The following is a 22,895-nucleotide window of genomic DNA, read 5'->3' as shown; positions in this document are numbered from 1 at the left end:
TTACAAGCAACTTTGACCCAAGAAAATGAGAAGGGAAGGAAACAAAGAGAAACCTGATTATTGTACCACCACTGTATATTATTATTATTTTGTGTGCTGATTGACTTAATATACAGTAAGAGAAAACGGACATTACACTGGTGTGGACTCTTTTCTTGTGTGGGAGTGATCTGTATTTAGTGAAACTGTATTTATTATTGTCTTAATTACATGGGAAAAATACCCATCAAATGGCCCTTCTGCACAGAAAAATACCATGGGAGAATTGTGTAAAAATCACACAGTGCAAGTTTTGGTTTTATTCATGCCCTTTTTGACCATAAATCACAGATGTGTCCAGTGGTTATACCGATGTGTACCTGCTGTGTTAGAGCTAGCTAACACATACATCGAATGCATAAAAGCAGTCATCTAGGATCACAGGTAAACCAAGAACCAGTCATCAGTCTAACAGTAGCCTATTAACTAACTAACAATACAGAACTAATCTAAACTATAACGCTGCAATTGGAAATTGCAAGTGTGGTTGCCTATTTATTCTGGATAGCCAAATTGTCATGTGAAGCTTGATGGACTTACTCTATAATGGTGATGTCGCCGAGAATACTGCTTCCTGATTGGCTAAAAGTTTATCCAGGAAATGAAGAGGTAAGCTAGGCTAGAACTATAATGTATTGCATACAGTCAGCCAGTCATTAATAAGGAAAATCATAGTTTCAGCCCTAATATGGTCAACTCATAGTGATGTTATGATGACAAGACACACTCTTCAAGAAAGATTATAAAAGAGTCTCACTGAATATCTACAGTGATATTAATCATTACCTATTGTGGAGAGCTCTTACTAATCCAGATAGATTTCGAACAGCCCATTGAAATTAAGCGACTCCTTTGATTAGACGTAGAATCCAGTCGCCGTGCCCGCTCGCAATGCGTTGGGGAAGACCACACCATCGCATGCTCTGCGTTTCACTCGCCAGTCTCCTTTTGCGCCTGATGATGTTCGGCCTTGTGGCCTCGGGAGTAGAACGTCCCATGGACCGCCCCGTGGACCACGATGGAGATAATGGGTTGGAGACGCCCCACTGGACGATGAAGAACTGGTTGGCAGAAGCTAATGCCAGCCAAGGTGGAGAGGAGAGCGGCTCCACGCTGTCTCCTGGGCCGTTCCCTTACATCATTGACGAGGCAAACAAATGCCCGACGGGCAGAGCGGCGCCGTTCTTGGTGTTGCTGGTAACCGTCGAGGCTCATAATGTGCACCGTCGAGACGCCATACGACGGACGTGGGCAAACGAGAACCAGGAGGGAGTCCTGAGGTTGTTCCTGCTGGGGGTGAAGCCGGGCGAGCAAGGGCGCCTGGAGCAGAACATCCTGGAGTCGGAGAGCCTGGAGCACCAAGACATTATTCAGCAGGACTTTGTCGACAGCTACTACAACCTCACCCTGAAAACCATGATGGGTCTTAACTGGGTGGCCACACGTTGCCCGCGGGCCAGCTTCGCTATGAAGGTCGACAGCGACGTCTTCGTCAACACGAAGTACCTCGTCCACAAGCTGCTCAGACTGAAGCCCGGGGTGAAGGACTACTTCACAGGCTTCATCAAAAGGGGCGAGGGGCCGATCCGGAACAAAAACAACAAGTGGTACATGTCCGAAGCGGAATACCCGGGTCACACGTACCCCACCTTCGCCGGAGGGCCCGGTTACGTGTTCTCCGGAGACCTGGCTGCAAAGATCTATGGCACCTCTCTGAGCACTCCACGCTTACACCTCGAGGACGTGTACGTGGGCGTGTGCCTGGACAAACTGCGGGTGGAGCTCACAACACCCCTGCCAAACGAGTTCAACCCGGACCCAGTTCCCTGGTCACGACACAGCTACAGCCGCCTGGTCACCAGCCACCAGGTTTCCCCTGTTGACATGCTGGAGTTCTGGAGCCGTCTGCAGCACTAAGGTAGACCTGGCTGGGAGGAAGACAGCCCTGAGGCCGAAGGGGCTGAGATCATTCTCATAGGACTTACAGTCCCATTAAGAGTGTTGTGAACAGGCGTTTGACAGAAAGAGCCCCAAGTAACAGGATATTTTGCATGACTGCGGAGGGAAAGGCATGGCAGGCATGGCTGTTTCCAGTCAAGGTCGGCTGTAGAGGATTCCCTGCCCAATCAGTGTGGAGGATGCTCACAGCCATTGGGATGACCAGGAGGGAGAGAAGGACAGAAGCTTGAAGGAGAGGCGTAGCGGCAGAAAGAGCCTCTTGTTGGTTATGGAGCAGGAGAGAACTTGAGAGGGGAGTTAAGGAAGCCAGGAGGAGGACTTAGACACCACTGCCGAGTCGTGCCGACCCATCATCGGGAGGGTGTTGCGCTTTGTGTAGGGCTTGTGGTGTGTGCCCTGTCCGTCCATGACGGGACCCGTCTGTGGAGGGGCTGTGAAGGCGCCAGTGGGTAGAAGGCCCGAGGAGAACGACAGAAAACATCATGCCATGCCATGCCATCGGGGAAACGAGCCAAAACCACACAGAAACACTGAAGGAAACGTCATGAAATGTCCAGCACTACAGAGGTGCACCAGAGAGGGGGTCAGCAGCCGCGCTGGACCGACGGCGGCGGTGGTGCAGTTTCTTCATGAGGCCCGACCAGTGTGAAAGAGGGGAAGCCACTCAACGTAGCAGAGGGGCCAAGTCACGACTTGTCCCTCTCCAAGCCTTAAGTACCCCTCTTGTCACTTGATGTGGTATTGGATGTTTTTAGCCTTTTTATTTCGTTTTTGTCTAGCTGCACAGCCCCACTTACCTGCAAACTGACATTTTACACATTGGCATTTTATGCCTTGAGCAAAGTGGGGTTGCAGGAAGGTGCCTTTAGGGGCTGGGGTCTCCAAATAATCTTCCCTCATAATATGAGGTTGTGGTATAAAAGAGTTTGAGAACCCCTGCAGTAAAGTATCAATAATGCCACCTCCCCTCCCGGCCAGGGCATGTTGCAGTGGGATTGTGTTGGATGGCATGCAGGCAGGACCAGACTGAGCTCTCTGGGCCCTGCTGAGCCCTGTCATCTCCTGTCCGACTGCAGCTGCAGCTCATGGACACACATCACAGGATTTACTGGGGATCCAACAGAAAGCCACGTCTTCACTTGACAACAAAAGATTGGGGAGAGGATACATGGCAAAAGTACAAAGTGTATTTATTAAAGATAGGCCTAGGACATTAACTAAATAATGTTTCGAAACAGCTGAACTCAACATAATGCCAAAAGGATCCTATGAAGTGTGGAGTCAGTGATCAGTGGTGTAAAGGTGGATGTGTGGAACATGGTGTAGTGCAAGGTGTTGGATGGAAAGTAAAGCTAGAACTAACTAAACATAACAGAACAGAACATCAGGCAACAGGGCTGTTGGAGACAGGTCAGCCTCCTCTGGAATCTGGATCTCTCCCTCAGAATTACATGGGCTGGCTTCTTATAGACTCCTGGAGGCGCCGGTCCCAGGTGCTCTCCAATGAGCCATTAGACCAATGAGCCAATAAGGCCCCACCCTGCTCACCTATAGGAAGACAGTTAGCAAGGCAACGAGCCCTAATGACCCAGACTTAATGTGTGGGGCATCACACCAGCTGTCATCTCAACAATGCTCTCCCTCTCTCTCTCTCTCCTTTCTGTGGCAGAATAAGCAAACCGGGTCCATGAAAACAAGACAAAAAGAAGTGCCACAGCACTTGAGCACTATAAACGTACAACAGGGTTCCCACACATTTTTACCAATTAATTTCCAAAACTTTTCCAGAATATTTAACCAAATTTCAAGGACTATATAACAATAATTCAGCTCAATAACAGGTTGCTTACTCCTATGCGCAACAGGTAGTGTATGCCAGTGGTTCTATGCGCAACAGGTAGTGTATGCCAGTGGTTCTATGCGCAACAGGTAGTGTATGCCAGTGGTTCTATGCACAACAGGTAGTGTATGCCAGTGGTTCTATGCACAACAGGTAGTGTATGCCAGTGGTTCTCAACCTTTTCAGGCCGTGGCCCCCGAAAGAATCATATTTTAACTGGGGACCCCACCACCCTGGCGAGGCGTCGTGAGCATGTAGATCTGCTATTTTCACAATTTCTGACTAATATTTGACAATTTGGCCCATGTTTAATTTGTCATTTCAGAGGTATTAACAAAATCAATACCCAAAGACAATGCATAGCTATTTTTCCAGGACCTTCCAGGACCCTTGATAAATTCCAAAACTTTTCCAGTAGGCCTACTGGAAAAATATTTTTCTAATTTCAAAATATTTCCAGGAATTTCATGACCGTGGGAACCCTGGTACAAGCATTGGATATTTGCGTTGCGATGTGACAAGTCACACGTGAGCTTGTAGATCTAAAAAAAGAAGAAAAAAAAATACATTTTTAATTGTATAATTTTATTTTAACAACAGAAATCTGGTACGGGCACATATTTTCAGAAGCGTGCTCCCACTGGTTTAAACAACATATGAAACAAGCCCAAATAAGCAACTATTACTTTGGAATTGAAGACCACAACTACCAATATTTACAATTACAAGCAACTTTGACCCAAGAAAATGAGAAGGGAAGGAAACAAAGAGAAACCTGATTATTGTACCACCACTGTATATTATTATTATTTTGTGTGCTGATTGACTTAATATACAGTAAGAGAAAACGGACATTACACTGGTGTGGACTCTTTTCTTGTGTGGGAGTGATCTGTATTTAGTGAAACTGTATTTATTATTGTCTTAATTACATGGGAAAAATACCCATCAAATGGCCCTTCTGCACAGAAAAATACCATGGGAGAATTGTGTAAAAATCACACAGTGCAAGTTTTGGTTTTATTCATGCCCTTTTTGACCATAAATCACAGATGTGTCCAGTGGTTATACCGATGTGTACCTGCTGTGTTAGAGCTAGCTAACACATACATCGAATGCATAAAAGCAGTCATCTAGGATCACAGGTAAACCAAGAACCAGTCATCAGTCTAACAGTAGCCTATTAACTAACTAACAATACAGAACTAATCTAAACTATAACGCTGCAATTGGAAATTGCAAGTGTGGTTGCCTATTTATTCTGGATAGCCAAATTGTCATGTGAAGCTTGATGGACTTACTCTATAATGGTGATGTCGCCGAGAATACTGCTTCCTGATTGGCTAAAAGTTTATCCAGGAAATGAAGAGGTAAGCTAGGCTAGAACTATAATGTATTGCATACAGTCAGCCAGTCATTAATAAGGAAAATCATAGTTTCAGCCCTAATATGGTCAACTCATAGTGATGTTATGATGACAAGACACACTCTTCAAGAAAGATTATAAAAGAGTCTCACTGAATATCTACAGTGATATTAATCATTACCTATTGTGGAGAGCTCTTACTAATCCAGATAGATTTCGAACAGCCCATTGAAATTAAGCGACTCCTTTGATTAGACGTAGAATCCAGTCGCCGTGCCCGCTCGCAATGCGTTGGGGAAGACCACACCATCGCATGCTCTGCGTTTCACTCGCCAGTCTCCTTTTGCGCCTGATGATGTTCGGCCTTGTGGCCTCGGGAGTAGAACGTCCCATGGACCGCCCCGTGGACCACGATGGAGATAATGGGTTGGAGACGCCCCACTGGACGATGAAGAACTGGTTGGCAGAAGCTAATGCCAGCCAAGGTGGAGAGGAGAGCGGCTCCACGCTGTCTCCTGGGCCGTTCCCTTACATCATTGACGAGGCAAACAAATGCCCGACGGGCAGAGCGGCGCCGTTCTTGGTGTTGCTGGTAACCGTCGAGGCTCATAATGTGCACCGTCGAGACGCCATACGACGGACGTGGGCAAACGAGAACCAGGAGGGAGTCCTGAGGTTGTTCCTGCTGGGGGTGAAGCCGGGCGAGCAAGGGCGCCTGGAGCAGAACATCCTGGAGTCGGAGAGCCTGGAGCACCAAGACATTATTCAGCAGGACTTTGTCGACAGCTACTACAACCTCACCCTGAAAACCATGATGGGTCTTAACTGGGTGGCCACACGTTGCCCGCGGGCCAGCTTCGCTATGAAGGTCGACAGCGACGTCTTCGTCAACACGAAGTACCTCGTCCACAAGCTGCTCAGACTGAAGCCCGGGGTGAAGGACTACTTCACAGGCTTCATCAAAAGGGGCGAGGGGCCGATCCGGAACAAAAACAACAAGTGGTACATGTCCGAAGCGGAATACCCGGGTCACACGTACCCCACCTTCGCCGGAGGGCCCGGTTACGTGTTCTCCGGAGACCTGGCTGCAAAGATCTATGGCACCTCTCTGAGCACTCCACGCTTACACCTCGAGGACGTGTACGTGGGCGTGTGCCTGGACAAACTGCGGGTGGAGCTCACAACACCCCTGCCAAACGAGTTCAACCCGGACCCAGTTCCCTGGTCACGACACAGCTACAGCCGCCTGGTCACCAGCCACCAGGTTTCCCCTGTTGACATGCTGGAGTTCTGGAGCCGTCTGCAGCACTAAGGTAGACCTGGCTGGGAGGAAGACAGCCCTGAGGCCGAAGGGGCTGAGATCATTCTCATAGGACTTACAGTCCCATTAAGAGTGTTGTGAACAGGCGTTTGACAGAAAGAGCCCCAAGTAACAGGATATTTTGCATGACTGCGGAGGGAAAGGCATGGCAGGCATGGCTGTTTCCAGTCAAGGTCGGCTGTAGAGGATTCCCTGCCCAATCAGTGTGGAGGATGCTCACAGCCATTGGGATGACCAGGAGGGAGAGAAGGACAGAAGCTTGAAGGAGAGGCGTAGCGGCAGAAAGAGCCTCTTGTTGGTTATGGAGCAGGAGAGAACTTGAGAGGGGAGTTAAGGAAGCCAGGAGGAGGACTTAGACACCACTGCCGAGTCGTGCCGACCCATCATCGGGAGGGTGTTGCGCTTTGTGTAGGGCTTGTGGTGTGTGCCCTGTCCGTCCATGACGGGACCCGTCTGTGGAGGGGCTGTGAAGGCGCCAGTGGGTAGAAGGCCCGAGGAGAACGACAGAAAACATCATGCCATGCCATGCCATCGGGGAAACGAGCCAAAACCACACAGAAACACTGAAGGAAACGTCATGAAATGTCCAGCACTACAGAGGTGCACCAGAGAGGGGGTCAGCAGCCGCGCTGGACCGACGGCGGCGGTGGTGCAGTTTCTTCATGAGGCCCGACCAGTGTGAAAGAGGGGAAGCCACTCAACGTAGCAGAGGGGCCAAGTCACGACTTGTCCCTCTCCAAGCCTTAAGTACCCCTCTTGTCACTTGATGTGGTATTGGATGTTTTTAGCCTTTTTATTTCGTTTTTGTCTAGCTGCACAGCCCCACTTACCTGCAAACTGACATTTTACACATTGGCATTTTATGCCTTGAGCAAAGTGGGGTTGCAGGAAGGTGCCTTTAGGGGCTGGGGTCTCCAAATAATCTTCCCTCATAATATGAGGTTGTGGTATAAAAGAGTTTGAGAACCCCTGCAGTAAAGTATCAATAATGCCACCTCCCCTCCCGGCCAGGGCATGTTGCAGTGGGATTGTGTTGGATGGCATGCAGGCAGGACCAGACTGAGCTCTCTGGGCCCTGCTGAGCCCTGTCATCTCCTGTCCGACTGCAGCTGCAGCTCATGGACACACATCACAGGATTTACTGGGGATCCAACAGAAAGCCACGTCTTCACTTGACAACAAAAGATTGGGGAGAGGATACATGGCAAAAGTACAAAGTGTATTTATTAAAGATAGGCCTAGGACATTAACTAAATAATGTTTCGAAACAGCTGAACTCAACATAATGCCAAAAGGATCCTATGAAGTGTGGAGTCAGTGATCAGTGGTGTAAAGGTGGATGTGTGGAACATGGTGTAGTGCAAGGTGTTGGATGGAAAGTAAAGCTAGAACTAACTAAACATAACAGAACAGAACATCAGGCAACAGGGCTGTTGGAGACAGGTCAGCCTCCTCTGGAATCTGGATCTCTCCCTCAGAATTACATGGGCTGGCTTCTTATAGACTCCTGGAGGCGCCGGTCCCAGGTGCTCTCCAATGAGCCATTAGACCAATGAGCCAATAAGGCCCCACCCTGCTCACCTATAGGAAGACAGTTAGCAAGGCAACGAGCCCTAATGACCCAGACTTAATGTGTGGGGCATCACACCAGCTGTCATCTCAACAATGCTCTCCCTCTCTCTCTCTCTCCTTTCTGTGGCAGAATAAGCAAACCGGGTCCATGAAAACAAGACAAAAAGAAGTGCCACAGCACTTGAGCACTATAAACGTACAACAGGGTTCCCACACATTTTTACCAATTAATTTCCAAAACTTTTCCAGAATATTTAACCAAATTTCAAGGACTATATAACAATAATTCAGCTCAATAACAGGTTGCTTACTCCTATGCGCAACAGGTAGTGTATGCCAGTGGTTCTATGCGCAACAGGTAGTGTATGCCAGTGGTTCTATGCGCAACAGGTAGTGTATGCCAGTGGTTCTATGCACAACAGGTAGTGTATGCCAGTGGTTCTATGCACAACAGGTAGTGTATGCCAGTGGTTCTCAACCTTTTCAGGCCGTGGCCCCCGAAAGAATCATATTTTAACTGGGGACCCCACCACCCTGGCGAGGCGTCGTGAGCATGTAGATCTGCTATTTTCACAATTTCTGACTAATATTTGACAATTTGGCCCATGTTTAATTTGTCATTTCAGAGGTATTAACAAAATCAATACCCAAAGACAATGCATAGCTATTTTTCCAGGACCTTCCAGGACCCTTGATAAATTCCAAAACTTTTCCAGTAGGCCTACTGGAAAAATATTTTTCTAATTTCAAAATATTTCCAGGAATTTCATGACCGTGGGAACCCTGGTACAAGCATTGGATATTTGCGTTGCGATGTGACAAGTCACACGTGAGCTTGTAGATCTAAAAAAAGAAGAAAAAAAAATACATTTTTAATTGTATAATTTTATTTTAACAACAGAAATCTGGTACGGGCACATATTTTCAGAAGCGTGCTCCCACTGGTTTAAACAACATATGAAACAAGCCCAAATAAGCAACTATTACTTTGGAATTGAAGACCACAACTACCAATATTTACAATTACAAGCAACTTTGACCCAAGAAAATGAGAAGGGAAGGAAACAAAGAGAAACCTGATTATTGTACCACCACTGTATATTATTATTATTTTGTGTGCTGATTGACTTAATATACAGTAAGAGAAAACGGACATTACACTGGTGTGGACTCTTTTCTTGTGTGGGAGTGATCTGTATTTAGTGAAACTGTATTTATTATTGTCTTAATTACATGGGAAAAATACCCATCAAATGGCCCTTCTGCACAGAAAAATACCATGGGAGAATTGTGTAAAAATCACACAGTGCAAGTTTTGGTTTTATTCATGCCCTTTTTGACCATAAATCACAGATGTGTCCAGTGGTTATACCGATGTGTACCTGCTGTGTTAGAGCTAGCTAACACATACATCGAATGCATAAAAGCAGTCATCTAGGATCACAGGTAAACCAAGAACCAGTCATCAGTCTAACAGTAGCCTATTAACTAACTAACAATACAGAACTAATCTAAACTATAACGCTGCAATTGGAAATTGCAAGTGTGGTTGCCTATTTATTCTGGATAGCCAAATTGTCATGTGAAGCTTGATGGACTTACTCTATAATGGTGATGTCGCCGAGAATACTGCTTCCTGATTGGCTAAAAGTTTATCCAGGAAATGAAGAGGTAAGCTAGGCTAGAACTATAATGTATTGCATACAGTCAGCCAGTCATTAATAAGGAAAATCATAGTTTCAGCCCTAATATGGTCAACTCATAGTGATGTTATGATGACAAGACACACTCTTCAAGAAAGATTATAAAAGAGTCTCACTGAATATCTACAGTGATATTAATCATTACCTATTGTGGAGAGCTCTTACTAATCCAGATAGATTTCGAACAGCCCATTGAAATTAAGCGACTCCTTTGATTAGACGTAGAATCCAGTCGCCGTGCCCGCTCGCAATGCGTTGGGGAAGACCACACCATCGCATGCTCTGCGTTTCACTCGCCAGTCTCCTTTTGCGCCTGATGATGTTCGGCCTTGTGGCCTCGGGAGTAGAACGTCCCATGGACCGCCCCGTGGACCACGATGGAGATAATGGGTTGGAGACGCCCCACTGGACGATGAAGAACTGGTTGGCAGAAGCTAATGCCAGCCAAGGTGGAGAGGAGAGCGGCTCCACGCTGTCTCCTGGGCCGTTCCCTTACATCATTGACGAGGCAAACAAATGCCCGACGGGCAGAGCGGCGCCGTTCTTGGTGTTGCTGGTAACCGTCGAGGCTCATAATGTGCACCGTCGAGACGCCATACGACGGACGTGGGCAAACGAGAACCAGGAGGGAGTCCTGAGGTTGTTCCTGCTGGGGGTGAAGCCGGGCGAGCAAGGGCGCCTGGAGCAGAACATCCTGGAGTCGGAGAGCCTGGAGCACCAAGACATTATTCAGCAGGACTTTGTCGACAGCTACTACAACCTCACCCTGAAAACCATGATGGGTCTTAACTGGGTGGCCACACGTTGCCCGCGGGCCAGCTTCGCTATGAAGGTCGACAGCGACGTCTTCGTCAACACGAAGTACCTCGTCCACAAGCTGCTCAGACTGAAGCCCGGGGTGAAGGACTACTTCACAGGCTTCATCAAAAGGGGCGAGGGGCCGATCCGGAACAAAAACAACAAGTGGTACATGTCCGAAGCGGAATACCCGGGTCACACGTACCCCACCTTCGCCGGAGGGCCCGGTTACGTGTTCTCCGGAGACCTGGCTGCAAAGATCTATGGCACCTCTCTGAGCACTCCACGCTTACACCTCGAGGACGTGTACGTGGGCGTGTGCCTGGACAAACTGCGGGTGGAGCTCACAACACCCCTGCCAAACGAGTTCAACCCGGACCCAGTTCCCTGGTCACGACACAGCTACAGCCGCCTGGTCACCAGCCACCAGGTTTCCCCTGTTGACATGCTGGAGTTCTGGAGCCGTCTGCAGCACTAAGGTAGACCTGGCTGGGAGGAAGACAGCCCTGAGGCCGAAGGGGCTGAGATCATTCTCATAGGACTTACAGTCCCATTAAGAGTGTTGTGAACAGGCGTTTGACAGAAAGAGCCCCAAGTAACAGGATATTTTGCATGACTGCGGAGGGAAAGGCATGGCAGGCATGGCTGTTTCCAGTCAAGGTCGGCTGTAGAGGATTCCCTGCCCAATCAGTGTGGAGGATGCTCACAGCCATTGGGATGACCAGGAGGGAGAGAAGGACAGAAGCTTGAAGGAGAGGCGTAGCGGCAGAAAGAGCCTCTTGTTGGTTATGGAGCAGGAGAGAACTTGAGAGGGGAGTTAAGGAAGCCAGGAGGAGGACTTAGACACCACTGCCGAGTCGTGCCGACCCATCATCGGGAGGGTGTTGCGCTTTGTGTAGGGCTTGTGGTGTGTGCCCTGTCCGTCCATGACGGGACCCGTCTGTGGAGGGGCTGTGACGGCGCCAGTGGGTAGAAGGCCCGAGGAGAACGACAGAAAACATCATGCCATGCCATGCCATCGGGGAAACAAGCCAAAACCACACAGAAACACTGAAGGAAACGTCATGAAATGTCCAGCACTACAGAGGTGCACCAGAGAGGGGGTCAGCAGCCGCGCTGGACCGACGGCGGCGGTGGTGCAGTTTCTTCATGAGGCCCGACCAGTGTGAAAGAGGGGAAGCCACTCAACGTAGCAGAGGGGCCAAGTCACGACTTGTCCCTCTCCAAGCCTTAAGTACCCCTCTTGTCACTTGATGTGGTATTGGATGTTTTTAGCCTTTTTATTTCGTTTTTGTCTAGCTGCACAGCCCCACTTACCTGCAAACTGACATTTTACACATTGGCATTTTATGCCTTGAGCAAAGTGGGGTTGCAGGAAGGTGCCTTTAGGGGCTGGGGTCTCCAAATAATCTTCCCTCATAATATGAGGTTGTGGTATAAAAGAGTTTGAGAACCCCTGCAGTAAAGTATCAATAATGCCACCTCCCCTCCCGGCCAGGGCATGTTGCAGTGGGATTGTGTTGGATGGCATGCAGGCAGGACCAGACTGAGCTCTCTGGGCCCTGCTGAGCCCTGTCATCTCCTGTCCGACTGCAGCTGCAGCTCATGGACACACATCACAGGATTTACTGGGGATCCAACAGAAAGCCACGTCTTCACTTGACAACAAAAGATTGGGGAGAGGATACATGGCAAAAGTACAAAGTGTATTTATTAAAGATAGGCCTAGGACATTAACTAAATAATGTTTCGAAACAGCTGAACTCAACATAATGCCAAAAGGATCCTATGAAGTGTGGAGTCAGTGATCAGTGGTGTAAAGGTGGATGTGTGGAACATGGTGTAGTGCAAGGTGTTGGATGGAAAGTAAAGCTAGAACTAACTAAACATAACAGAACAGAACATCAGGCAACAGGGCTGTTGGAGACAGGTCAGCCTCCTCTGGAATCTGGATCTCTCCCTCAGAATTACATGGGCTGGCTTCTTATAGACTCCTGGAGGCGCCGGTCCCAGGTGCTCTCCAATGAGCCATTAGACCAATGAGCCAATAAGGCCCCACCCTGCTCACCTATAGGAAGACAGTTAGCAAGGCAACGAGCCCTAATGACCCAGACTTAATGTGTGGGGCATCACACCAGCTGTCATCTCAACAATGCTCTCCCTCTCTCTCTCTCTCCTTTCTGTGGCAGAATAAGCAAACCGGGTCCATGAAAACAAGACAAAAAGAAGTGCCACAGCACTTGAGCACTATAAACGTACAACAGGGTTCCCACACATTTTTACCAATTAATTTCCAAAACTTTTCCAGAATATTTAACCAAATTTCAAGGACTATATAACAATAATTCAGCTCAATAACAGGTTGCTTACTCCTATGCGCAACAGGTAGTGTATGCCAGTGGTTCTATGCGCAACAGGTAGTGTATGCCAGTGGTTCTATGCGCAACAGGTAGTGTATGCCAGTGGTTCTATGCACAACAGGTAGTGTATGCCAGTGGTTCTATGCACAACAGGTAGTGTATGCCAGTGGTTCTCAACCTTTTCAGGCCGTGGCCCCCGAAAGAATCATATTTTAACTGGGGACCCCACCACCCTGGCGAGGCGTCGTGAGCATGTAGATCTGCTATTTTCACAATTTCTGACTAATATTTGACAATTTGGCCCATGTTTAATTTGTCATTTCAGAGGTATTAACAAAATCAATACCCAAAGACAATGCATAGCTATTTTTCCAGGACCTTCCAGGACCCTTGATAAATTCCAAAACTTTTCCAGTAGGCCTACTGGAAAAATATTTTTCTAATTTCAAAATATTTCCAGGAATTTCATGACCGTGGGAACCCTGGTACAAGCATTGGATATTTGCGTTGCGATGTGACAAGTCACACGTGAGCTTGTAGATCTAAAAAAAGAAGAAAAAAAAATACATTTTTAATTGTATAATTTTATTTTAACAACAGAAATCTGGTACGGGCACATATTTTCAGAAGCGTGCTCCCACTGGTTTAAACAACATATGAAACAAGCCCAAATAAGCAACTATTACTTTGGAATTGAAGACCACAACTACCAATATTTACAATTACAAGCAACTTTGACCCAAGAAAATGAGAAGGGAAGGAAACAAAGAGAAACCTGATTATTGTACCACCACTGTATATTATTATTATTTTGTGTGCTGATTGACTTAATATACAGTAAGAGAAAACGGACATTACACTGGTGTGGACTCTTTTCTTGTGTGGGAGTGATCTGTATTTAGTGAAACTGTATTTATTATTGTCTTAATTACATGGGAAAAATACCCATCAAATGGCCCTTCTGCACAGAAAAATACCATGGGAGAATTGTGTAAAAATCACACAGTGCAAGTTTTGGTTTTATTCATGCCCTTTTTGACCATAAATCACAGATGTGTCCAGTGGTTATACCGATGTGTACCTGCTGTGTTAGAGCTAGCTAACACATACATCGAATGCATAAAAGCAGTCATCTAGGATCACAGGTAAACCAAGAACCAGTCATCAGTCTAACAGTAGCCTATTAACTAACTAACAATACAGAACTAATCTAAACTATAACGCTGCAATTGGAAATTGCAAGTGTGGTTGCCTATTTATTCTGGATAGCCAAATTGTCATGTGAAGCTTGATGGACTTACTCTATAATGGTGATGTCGCCGAGAATACTGCTTCCTGATTGGCTAAAAGTTTATCCAGGAAATGAAGAGGTAAGCTAGGCTAGAACTATAATGTATTGCATACAGTCAGCCAGTCATTAATAAGGAAAATCATAGTTTCAGCCCTAATATGGTCAACTCATAGTGATGTTATGATGACAAGACACACTCTTCAAGAAAGATTATAAAAGAGTCTCACTGAATATCTACAGTGATATTAATCATTACCTATTGTGGAGAGCTCTTACTAATCCAGATAGATTTCGAACAGCCCATTGAAATTAAGCGACTCCTTTGATTAGACGTAGAATCCAGTCGCCGTGCCCGCTCGCAATGCGTTGGGGAAGACCACACCATCGCATGCTCTGCGTTTCACTCGCCAGTCTCCTTTTGCGCCTGATGATGTTCGGCCTTGTGGCCTCGGGAGTAGAACGTCCCATGGACCGCCCCGTGGACCACGATGGAGATAATGGGTTGGAGACGCCCCACTGGACGATGAAGAACTGGTTGGCAGAAGCTAATGCCAGCCAAGGTGGAGAGGAGAGCGGCTCCACGCTGTCTCCTGGGCCGTTCCCTTACATCATTGACGAGGCAAACAAATGCCCGACGGGCAGAGCGGCGCCGTTCTTGGTGTTGCTGGTAACCGTCGAGGCTCATAATGTGCACCGTCGAGACGCCATACGACGGACGTGGGCAAACGAGAACCAGGAGGGAGTCCTGAGGTTGTTCCTGCTGGGGGTGAAGCCGGGCGAGCAAGGGCGCCTGGAGCAGAACATCCTGGAGTCGGAGAGCCTGGAGCACCAAGACATTATTCAGCAGGACTTTGTCGACAGCTACTACAACCTCACCCTGAAAACCATGATGGGTCTTAACTGGGTGGCCACACGTTGCCCGCGGGCCAGCTTCGCTATGAAGGTCGACAGCGACGTCTTCGTCAACACGAAGTACCTCGTCCACAAGCTGCTCAGACTGAAGCCCGGGGTGAAGGACTACTTCACAGGCTTCATCAAAAGGGGCGAGGGGCCGATCCGGAACAAAAACAACAAGTGGTACATGTCCGAAGCGGAATACCCGGGTCACACGTACCCCACCTTCGCCGGAGGGCCCGGTTACGTGTTCTCCGGAGACCTGGCTGCAAAGATCTATGGCACCTCTCTGAGCACTCCACGCTTACACCTCGAGGACGTGTACGTGGGCGTGTGCCTGGACAAACTGCGGGTGGAGCTCACAACACCCCTGCCAAACGAGTTCAACCCGGACCCAGTTCCCTGGTCACGACACAGCTACAGCCGCCTGGTCACCAGCCACCAGGTTTCCCCTGTTGACATGCTGGAGTTCTGGAGCCGTCTGCAGCACTAAGGTAGACCTGGCTGGGAGGAAGACAGCCCTGAGGCCGAAGGGGCTGAGATCATTCTCATAGGACTTACAGTCCCATTAAGAGTGTTGTGAACAGGCGTTTGACAGAAAGAGCCCCAAGTAACAGGATATTTTGCATGACTGCGGAGGGAAAGGCATGGCAGGCATGGCTGTTTCCAGTCAAGGTCGGCTGTAGAGGATTCCCTGCCCAATCAGTGTGGAGGATGCTCACAGCCATTGGGATGACCAGGAGGGAGAGAAGGACAGAAGCTTGAAGGAGAGGCGTAGCGGCAGAAAGAGCCTCTTGTTGGTTATGGAGCAGGAGAGAACTTGAGAGGGGAGTTAAGGAAGCCAGGAGGAGGACTTAGACACCACTGCCGAGTCGTGCCGACCCATCATCGGGAGGGTGTTGCGCTTTGTGTAGGGCTTGTGGTGTGTGCCCTGTCCGTCCATGACGGGACCCGTCTGTGGAGGGGCTGTGAAGGCGCCAGTGGGTAGAAGGCCCGAGGAGAACGACAGAAAACATCATGCCATGCCATGCCATCGGGGAAACAAGCCAAAACCACACAGAAACACTGAAGGAAACGTCATGAAATGTCCAGCACTACAGAGGTGCACCAGAGAGGGGGTCAGCAGCCGCGCTGGACCGACGGCGGCGGTGGTGCAGTTTCTTCATGAGGCCCGACCAGTGTGAAAGAGGGGAAGCCACTCAACGTAGCAGAGGGGCCAAGTCACGACTTGTCCCTCTCCAAGCCTTAAGTACCCCTCTTGTCACTTGATGTGGTATTGGATGTTTTTAGCCTTTTTATTTCGTTTTTGTCTAGCTGCACAGCCCCACTTACCTGCAAACTGACATTTTACACATTGGCATTTTATGCCTTGAGCAAAGTGGGGTTGCAGGAAGGTGCCTTTAGGGGCTGGGGTCTCCAAATAATCTTCCCTCATAATATGAGGTTGTGGTATAAAAGAGTTTGAGAACCCCTGCAGTAAAGTATCAATAATGCCACCTCCCCTCCCGGCCAGGGCATGTTGCAGTGGGATTGTGTTGGATGGCATGCAGGCAGGACCAGACTGAGCTCTCTGGGCCCTGCTGAGCCCTGTCATCTCCTGTCCGACTGCAGCTGCAGCTCATGGACACACATCACAGGATTTACTGGGGATCCAACAGAAAGCCACGTCTTCACTTGACAACAAAAGATTGGGGAGAGGATACATGGCAAAAGTACAAAGTGTATTTATTAAAGATAGGCCTAGGACATTAACTAAATAATGTTTCGAAACAGCTGAACTCAACATAATGCCAAAAGGATCCTATGAAGTGTGGAGTCAGTGATCAGTGGTGTAAAGGTGGATGTGTGGAACATGGTGTAGTGCAAGGTGTTGGATGGAAAGTAAAGCTAGAACTAACTAAACATAACAGAACAGAACATCAGGCAACAGGGCTGTTGGAGACAGGTCAGCCTCCTCTGGAATCTGGATCTCTCCCTCAGAATTACATGGGCTGGCTTCTTATAGACTCCTGGAGGCGCCGGTCCCAGGTGCTCTCCAATGAGCCATTAGACCAATGAGCCAATAAGGCCCCACCCTGCTCACCTATAGGAAGACAGTTAGCAAGGCAACGAGCCCTAATGACCCAGACTTAATGTGTGGGGCATCACACCAGCTGTCATCTCAACAATGCTCTCCCTCTCTCTCTCTCTCCTTTCTGTGGCAGAATAAGCAAACCGGGTCCATGAAAACAAGACAAAAAGAAGTGCCACAGCACTTGAGCACTATAAACGTACAACAGGGTTCCCACACATTTTTACCAATTAATTTCCAAAACTTTTCCAGAATATTTAACCAAATTTCAAGGACTATATAACAATAATTCAGCTCAATAACAGGTTGCTTACTCCTATGCGCAACAGGTAGTGTATGCCAGTGGTTCTATGCGCAACAGGTAGTGTATGCCAGTGGTTCTATGCGCAACAGGTAGTGTATGCCAGTGGTTCTATGCACAACAGGTAGTGTATGCCAGTGGTTCTATGCACAACAGGTAGTGTATGCCAGTGGTTCTCAACCTTTTCAGGCCGTGGCCCCCGAAAGAATCATATTTTAACTGGGGACCCCACCACCCTGGCGAGGCGTCGTGAGCATGTAGATCTGCTATTTTCACAATTTCTGACTAATATTTGACAATTTGGCCCATGTTTAATTTGTCATTTCAGAGGTATTAACAAAATCAATACCCAAAGACAATGCATAGCTATTTTTCCAGGACCTTCCAGGACCCTTGATAAATTCCAAAACTTTTCCAGTAGGCCTACTGGAAAAATATTTTTCTAATTTCAAAATATTTCCAGGAATTTCATGACCGTGGGAACCCTGGTACAAGCATTGGATATTTGCGTTGCGATGTGACAAGTCACACGTGAGCTTGTAGATCTAAAAAAAGAAGAAAAAAAATACATTTTTAATTGTATAATTTTATTTTAACAACAGAAATCTGGTACGGGCACATATTTTCAGAAGCGTGCTCCCACTGGTTTAAACAACATATGAAACAAGCCCAAATAAGCAACTATTACTTTGGAATTGAAGACCACAACTACCAATATTTACAATTACAAGCAACTTTGACCCAAGAAAATGAGAAGGGAAGGAAACAAAGAGAAACCTGATTATTGTACCACCACTGTATATTATTATTATTTTGTGTGCTGATTGACTTAATATACAGTAAGAGAAAACGGACATTACACTGGTGTGGACTCTTTTCTTGTGTGGGAGTGATCTGTATTTAGTGAAACTGTATTTATTATTGTCTTAATTACATGGGAAAAATACCCATCAAATGGCCCTTCTGCACAGAAAAATACCATGGGAGAATTGTGTAAAAATCACACAGTGCAAGTTTTGGTTTTATTCATGCCCTTTTTGACCATAAATCACAGATGTGTCCAGTGGTTATACCGATGTGTACCTGCTGTGTTAGAGCTAGCTAACACATACATCGAATGCATAAAAGCAGTCATCTAGGATCACAGGTAAACCAAGAACCAGTCATCAGTCTAACAGTAGCCTATTAACTAACTAACAATACAGAACTAATCTAAACTATAACGCTGCAATTGGAAATTGCAAGTGTGGTTGCCTATTTATTCTGGATAGCCAAATTGTCATGTGAAGCTTGATGGACTTACTCTATAATGGTGATGTCGCCGAGAATACTGCTTCCTGATTGGCTAAAAGTTTATCCAGGAAATGAAGAGGTAAGCTAGGCTAGAACTATAATGTATTGCATACAGTCAGCCAGTCATTAATAAGGAAAATCATAGTTTCAGCCCTAATATGGTCAACTCATAGTGATGTTATGATGACAAGACACACTCTTCAAGAAAGATTATAAAAGAGTCTCACTGAATATCTACAGTGATATTAATCATTACCTATTGTGGAGAGCTCTTACTAATCCAGATAGATTTCGAACAGCCCATTGAAATTAAGCGACTCCTTTGATTAGACGTAGAATCCAGTCGCCGTGCCCGCTCGCAATGCGTTGGGGAAGACCACACCATCGCATGCTCTGCGTTTCACTCGCCAGTCTCCTTTTGCGCCTGATGATGTTCGGCCTTGTGGCCTCGGGAGTAGAACGTCCCATGGACCGCCCCGTGGACCACGATGGAGATAATGGGTTGGAGACGCCCCACTGGACGATGAAGAACTGGTTGGCAGAAGCTAATGCCAGCCAAGGTGGAGAGGAGAGCGGCTCCACGCTGTCTCCTGGGCCGTTCCCTTACATCATTGACGAGGCAAACAAATGCCCGACGGGCAGAGCGGCGCCGTTCTTGGTGTTGCTGGTAACCGTCGAGGCTCATAATGTGCACCGTCGAGACGCCATACGACGGACGTGGGCAAACGAGAACCAGGAGGGAGTCCTGAGGTTGTTCCTGCTGGGGGTGAAGCCGGGCGAGCAAGGGCGCCTGGAGCAGAACATCCTGGAGTCGGAGAGCCTGGAGCACCAAGACATTATTCAGCAGGACTTTGTCGACAGCTACTACAACCTCACCCTGAAAACCATGATGGGTCTTAACTGGGTGGCCACACGTTGCCCGCGGGCCAGCTTCGCTATGAAGGTCGACAGCGACGTCTTCGTCAACACGAAGTACCTCGTCCACAAGCTGCTCAGACTGAAGCCCGGGGTGAAGGACTACTTCACAGGCTTCATCAAAAGGGGCGAGGGGCCGATCCGGAACAAAAACAACAAGTGGTACATGTCCGAAGCGGAATACCCGGGTCACACGTACCCCACCTTCGCCGGAGGGCCCGGTTACGTGTTCTCCGGAGACCTGGCTGCAAAGATCTATGGCACCTCTCTGAGCACTCCACGCTTACACCTCGAGGACGTGTACGTGGGCGTGTGCCTGGACAAACTGCGGGTGGAGCTCACAACACCCCTGCCAAACGAGTTCAACCCGGACCCAGTTCCCTGGTCACGACACAGCTACAGCCGCCTGGTCACCAGCCACCAGGTTTCCCCTGTTGACATGCTGGAGTTCTGGAGCCGTCTGCAGCACTAAGGTAGACCTGGCTGGGAGGAAGACAGCCCTGAGGCCGAAGGGGCTGAGATCATTCTCATAGGACTTACAGTCCCATTAAGAGTGTTGTGAACAGGCGTTTGACAGAAAGAGCCCCAAGTAACAGGATATTTTGCATGACTGCGGAGGGAAAGGCATGGCAGGCATGGCTGTTTCCAGTCAAGGTCGGCTGTAGAGGATTCCCTGCCCAATCAGTGTGGAGGATGCTCACAGCCATTGGGATGACCAGGAGGGAGAGAAGGACAGAAGCTTGAAGGAGAGGCGTAGCGGCAGAAAGAGCCTCTTGTTGGTTATGGAGCAGGAGAGAACTTGAGAGGGGAGTTAAGGAAGCCAGGAGGAGGACTTAGACACCACTGCCGAGTCGTGCCGACCCATCATCGGGAGGGTGTTGCGCTTTGTGTAGGGCTTGTGGTGTGTGCCCTGTCCGTCCATGACGGGACCCGTCTGTGGAGGGGCTGTGAAGGCGCCAGTGGGTAGAAGGCCCGAGGAGAACGACAGAAAACATCATGCCATGCCATGCCATCGGGGAAACAAGCCAAAACCACACAGAAACACTGAAGGAAACGTCATGAAATGTCCAGCACTACAGAGGTGCACCAGAGAGGGGGTCAGCAGCCGCGCTGGACCGACGGCGGCGGTGGTGCAGTTTCTTCATGAGGCCCGACCAGTGTGAAAGAGGGGAAGCCACTCAACGTAGCAGAGGGGCCAAGTCACGACTTGTCCCTCTCCAAGCCTTAAGTACCCCTCTTGTCACTTGATGTGGTATTGGATGTTTTTAGCCTTTTTATTTCGTTTTTGTCTAGCTGCACAGCCCCACTTACCTGCAAACTGACATTTTACACATTGGCATTTTATGCCTTGAGCAAAGTGGGGTTGCAGGAAGGTGCCTTTAGGGGCTGGGGTCTCCAAATAATCTTCCCTCATAATATGAGGTTGTGGTATAAAAGAGTTTGAGAACCCCTGCAGTAAAGTATCAATAATGCCACCTCCCCTCCCGGCCAGGGCATGTTGCAGTGGGATTGTGTTGGATGGCATGCAGGCAGGACCAGACTGAGCTCTCTGGGCCCTGCTGAGCCCTGTCATCTCCTGTCCGACTGCAGCTGCAGCTCATGGACACACATCACAGGATTTACTGGGGATCCAACAGAAAGCCACGTCTTCACTTGACAACAAAAGATTGGGGAGAGGATACATGGCAAAAGTACAAAGTGTATTTATTAAAGATAGGCCTAGGACATTAACTAAATAATGTTTCGAAACAGCTGAACTCAACATAATGCCAAAAGGATCCTATGAAGTGTGGAGTCAGTGATCAGTGGTGTAAAGGTGGATGTGTGGAACATGGTGTAGTGCAAGGTGTTGGATGGAAAGTAAAGCTAGAACTAACTAAACATAACAGAACAGAACATCAGGCAACAGGGCTGTTGGAGACAGGTCAGCCTCCTCTGGAATCTGGATCTCTCCCTCAGAATTACATGGGCTGGCTTCTTATAGACTCCTGGAGGCGCCGGTCCCAGGTGCTCTCCAATGAGCCATTAGACCAATGAGCCAATAAGGCCCCACCCTGCTCACCTATAGGAAGACAGTTAGCAAGGCAACGAGCCCTAATGACCCAGACTTAATGTGTGGGGCATCACACCAGCTGTCATCTCAACAATGCTCTCCCTCTCTCTCTCTCTCCTTTCTGTGGCAGAATAAGCAAACCGGGTCCATGAAAACAAGACAAAAAGAAGTGCCACAGCACTTGAGCACTATAAACGTACAACAGGGTTCCCACACATTTTTACCAATTAATTTCCAAAACTTTTCCAGAATATTTAACCAAATTTCAAGGACTATATAACAATAATTCAGCTCAATAACAGGTTGCTTACTCCTATGCGCAACAGGTAGTGTATGCCAGTGGTTCTATGCGCAACAGGTAGTGTATGCCAGTGGTTCTATGCGCAACAGGTAGTGTATGCCAGTGGTTCTATGCACAACAGGTAGTGTATGCCAGTGGTTCTATGCACAACAGGTAGTGTATGCCAGTGGTTCTCAACCTTTTCAGGCCGTGGCCCCCGAAAGAATCATATTTTAACTGGGGACCCCACCACCCTGGCGAGGCGTCGTGAGCATGTAGATCTGCTATTTTCACAATTTCTGACTAATATTTGACAATTTGGCCCATGTTTAATTTGTCATTTCAGAGGTATTAACAAAATCAATACCCAAAGACAATGCATAGCTATTTTTCCAGGACCTTCCAGGACCCTTGATAAATTCCAAAACTTTTCCAGTAGGCCTACTGGAAAAATATTTTTCTAATTTCAAAATATTTCCAGGAATTTCATGACCGTGGGAACCCTGGTACAAGCATTGGATATTTGCGTTGCGATGTGACAAGTCACACGTGAGCTTGTAGATCTAAAAAAAGAAGAAAAAAAATACATTTTTAATTGTATAATTTTATTTTAACAACAGAAATCTGGTACGGGCACATATTTTCAGAAGCGTGCTCCCACTGGTTTAAACAACATATGAAACAAGCCCAAATAAGCAACTATTACTTTGGAATTGAAGACCACAACTACCAATATTTACAATTACAAGCAACTTTGACCCAAGAAAATGAGAAGGGAAGGAAACAAAGAGAAACCTGATTATTGTACCACCACTGTATATTATTATTATTTTGTGTGC

The 22,895-nt window shown here is 47.7% G+C and overlaps 5 protein-coding genes across 5 annotated transcripts; all 5 read left to right on the top strand.

The window, feature by feature from the left end:
- Positions 1-996: 996 nt before the first annotated feature.
- LOC308280881 (beta-1,3-galactosyltransferase 2-like) lies at positions 997-1,956 on the top strand (the record flags this gene model as incomplete). Its single annotated transcript, XM_080755191.1, has 1 exon — positions 997-1,956. One exon carries the CDS (start codon positions 997-999, stop codon positions 1,954-1,956), a length of 960 nt encoding a protein of 319 aa, XP_080611317.1.
- A 3,600-nt stretch (positions 1,957-5,556) lies between these two features.
- Positions 5,557-6,516, top strand: LOC308280880 (beta-1,3-galactosyltransferase 2-like; the record flags this gene model as incomplete). Its single annotated transcript, XM_080755190.1, has 1 exon — positions 5,557-6,516. One exon carries the CDS (start codon positions 5,557-5,559, stop codon positions 6,514-6,516), a length of 960 nt encoding a protein of 319 aa, XP_080611316.1.
- A 3,600-nt stretch (positions 6,517-10,116) lies between these two features.
- LOC308280879 (beta-1,3-galactosyltransferase 2-like) lies at positions 10,117-11,076 on the top strand (the record flags this gene model as incomplete). Its single annotated transcript, XM_080755189.1, has 1 exon — positions 10,117-11,076. The coding sequence occupies one exon, from the start codon at positions 10,117-10,119 to the stop codon at positions 11,074-11,076; it is 960 nt and encodes a 319-aa protein (XP_080611315.1).
- Positions 11,077-14,676: 3,600 nt separating this feature from the next.
- Positions 14,677-15,636, top strand: LOC308280878 (beta-1,3-galactosyltransferase 2-like; the record flags this gene model as incomplete). The annotated part of the gene is made up of 1 exon (XM_080755188.1): positions 14,677-15,636. One exon carries the CDS (start codon positions 14,677-14,679, stop codon positions 15,634-15,636), a length of 960 nt encoding a protein of 319 aa, XP_080611314.1.
- A 3,599-nt stretch (positions 15,637-19,235) lies between these two features.
- On the top strand, positions 19,236-20,195 carry LOC308280877 (beta-1,3-galactosyltransferase 2-like; the record flags this gene model as incomplete). Its single annotated transcript, XM_080755187.1, has 1 exon — positions 19,236-20,195. The coding sequence occupies one exon, from the start codon at positions 19,236-19,238 to the stop codon at positions 20,193-20,195; it is 960 nt and encodes a 319-aa protein (XP_080611313.1).
- Between the last annotated feature and the right edge of the window lie 2,700 nt (positions 20,196-22,895).

The sequence above is a fragment of the Nannobrachium achirus genome, assembly GCF_963921795.1.
Source record: "Nannobrachium achirus genome assembly, contig: SCAFFOLD_360, whole genome shotgun sequence".
In the NCBI taxonomy this organism is placed as follows: Eukaryota; Metazoa; Chordata; class Actinopteri; order Myctophiformes; family Myctophidae; genus Nannobrachium; species Nannobrachium achirus.
This window is presented reverse-complemented; position numbering and strand designations above follow the sequence as displayed.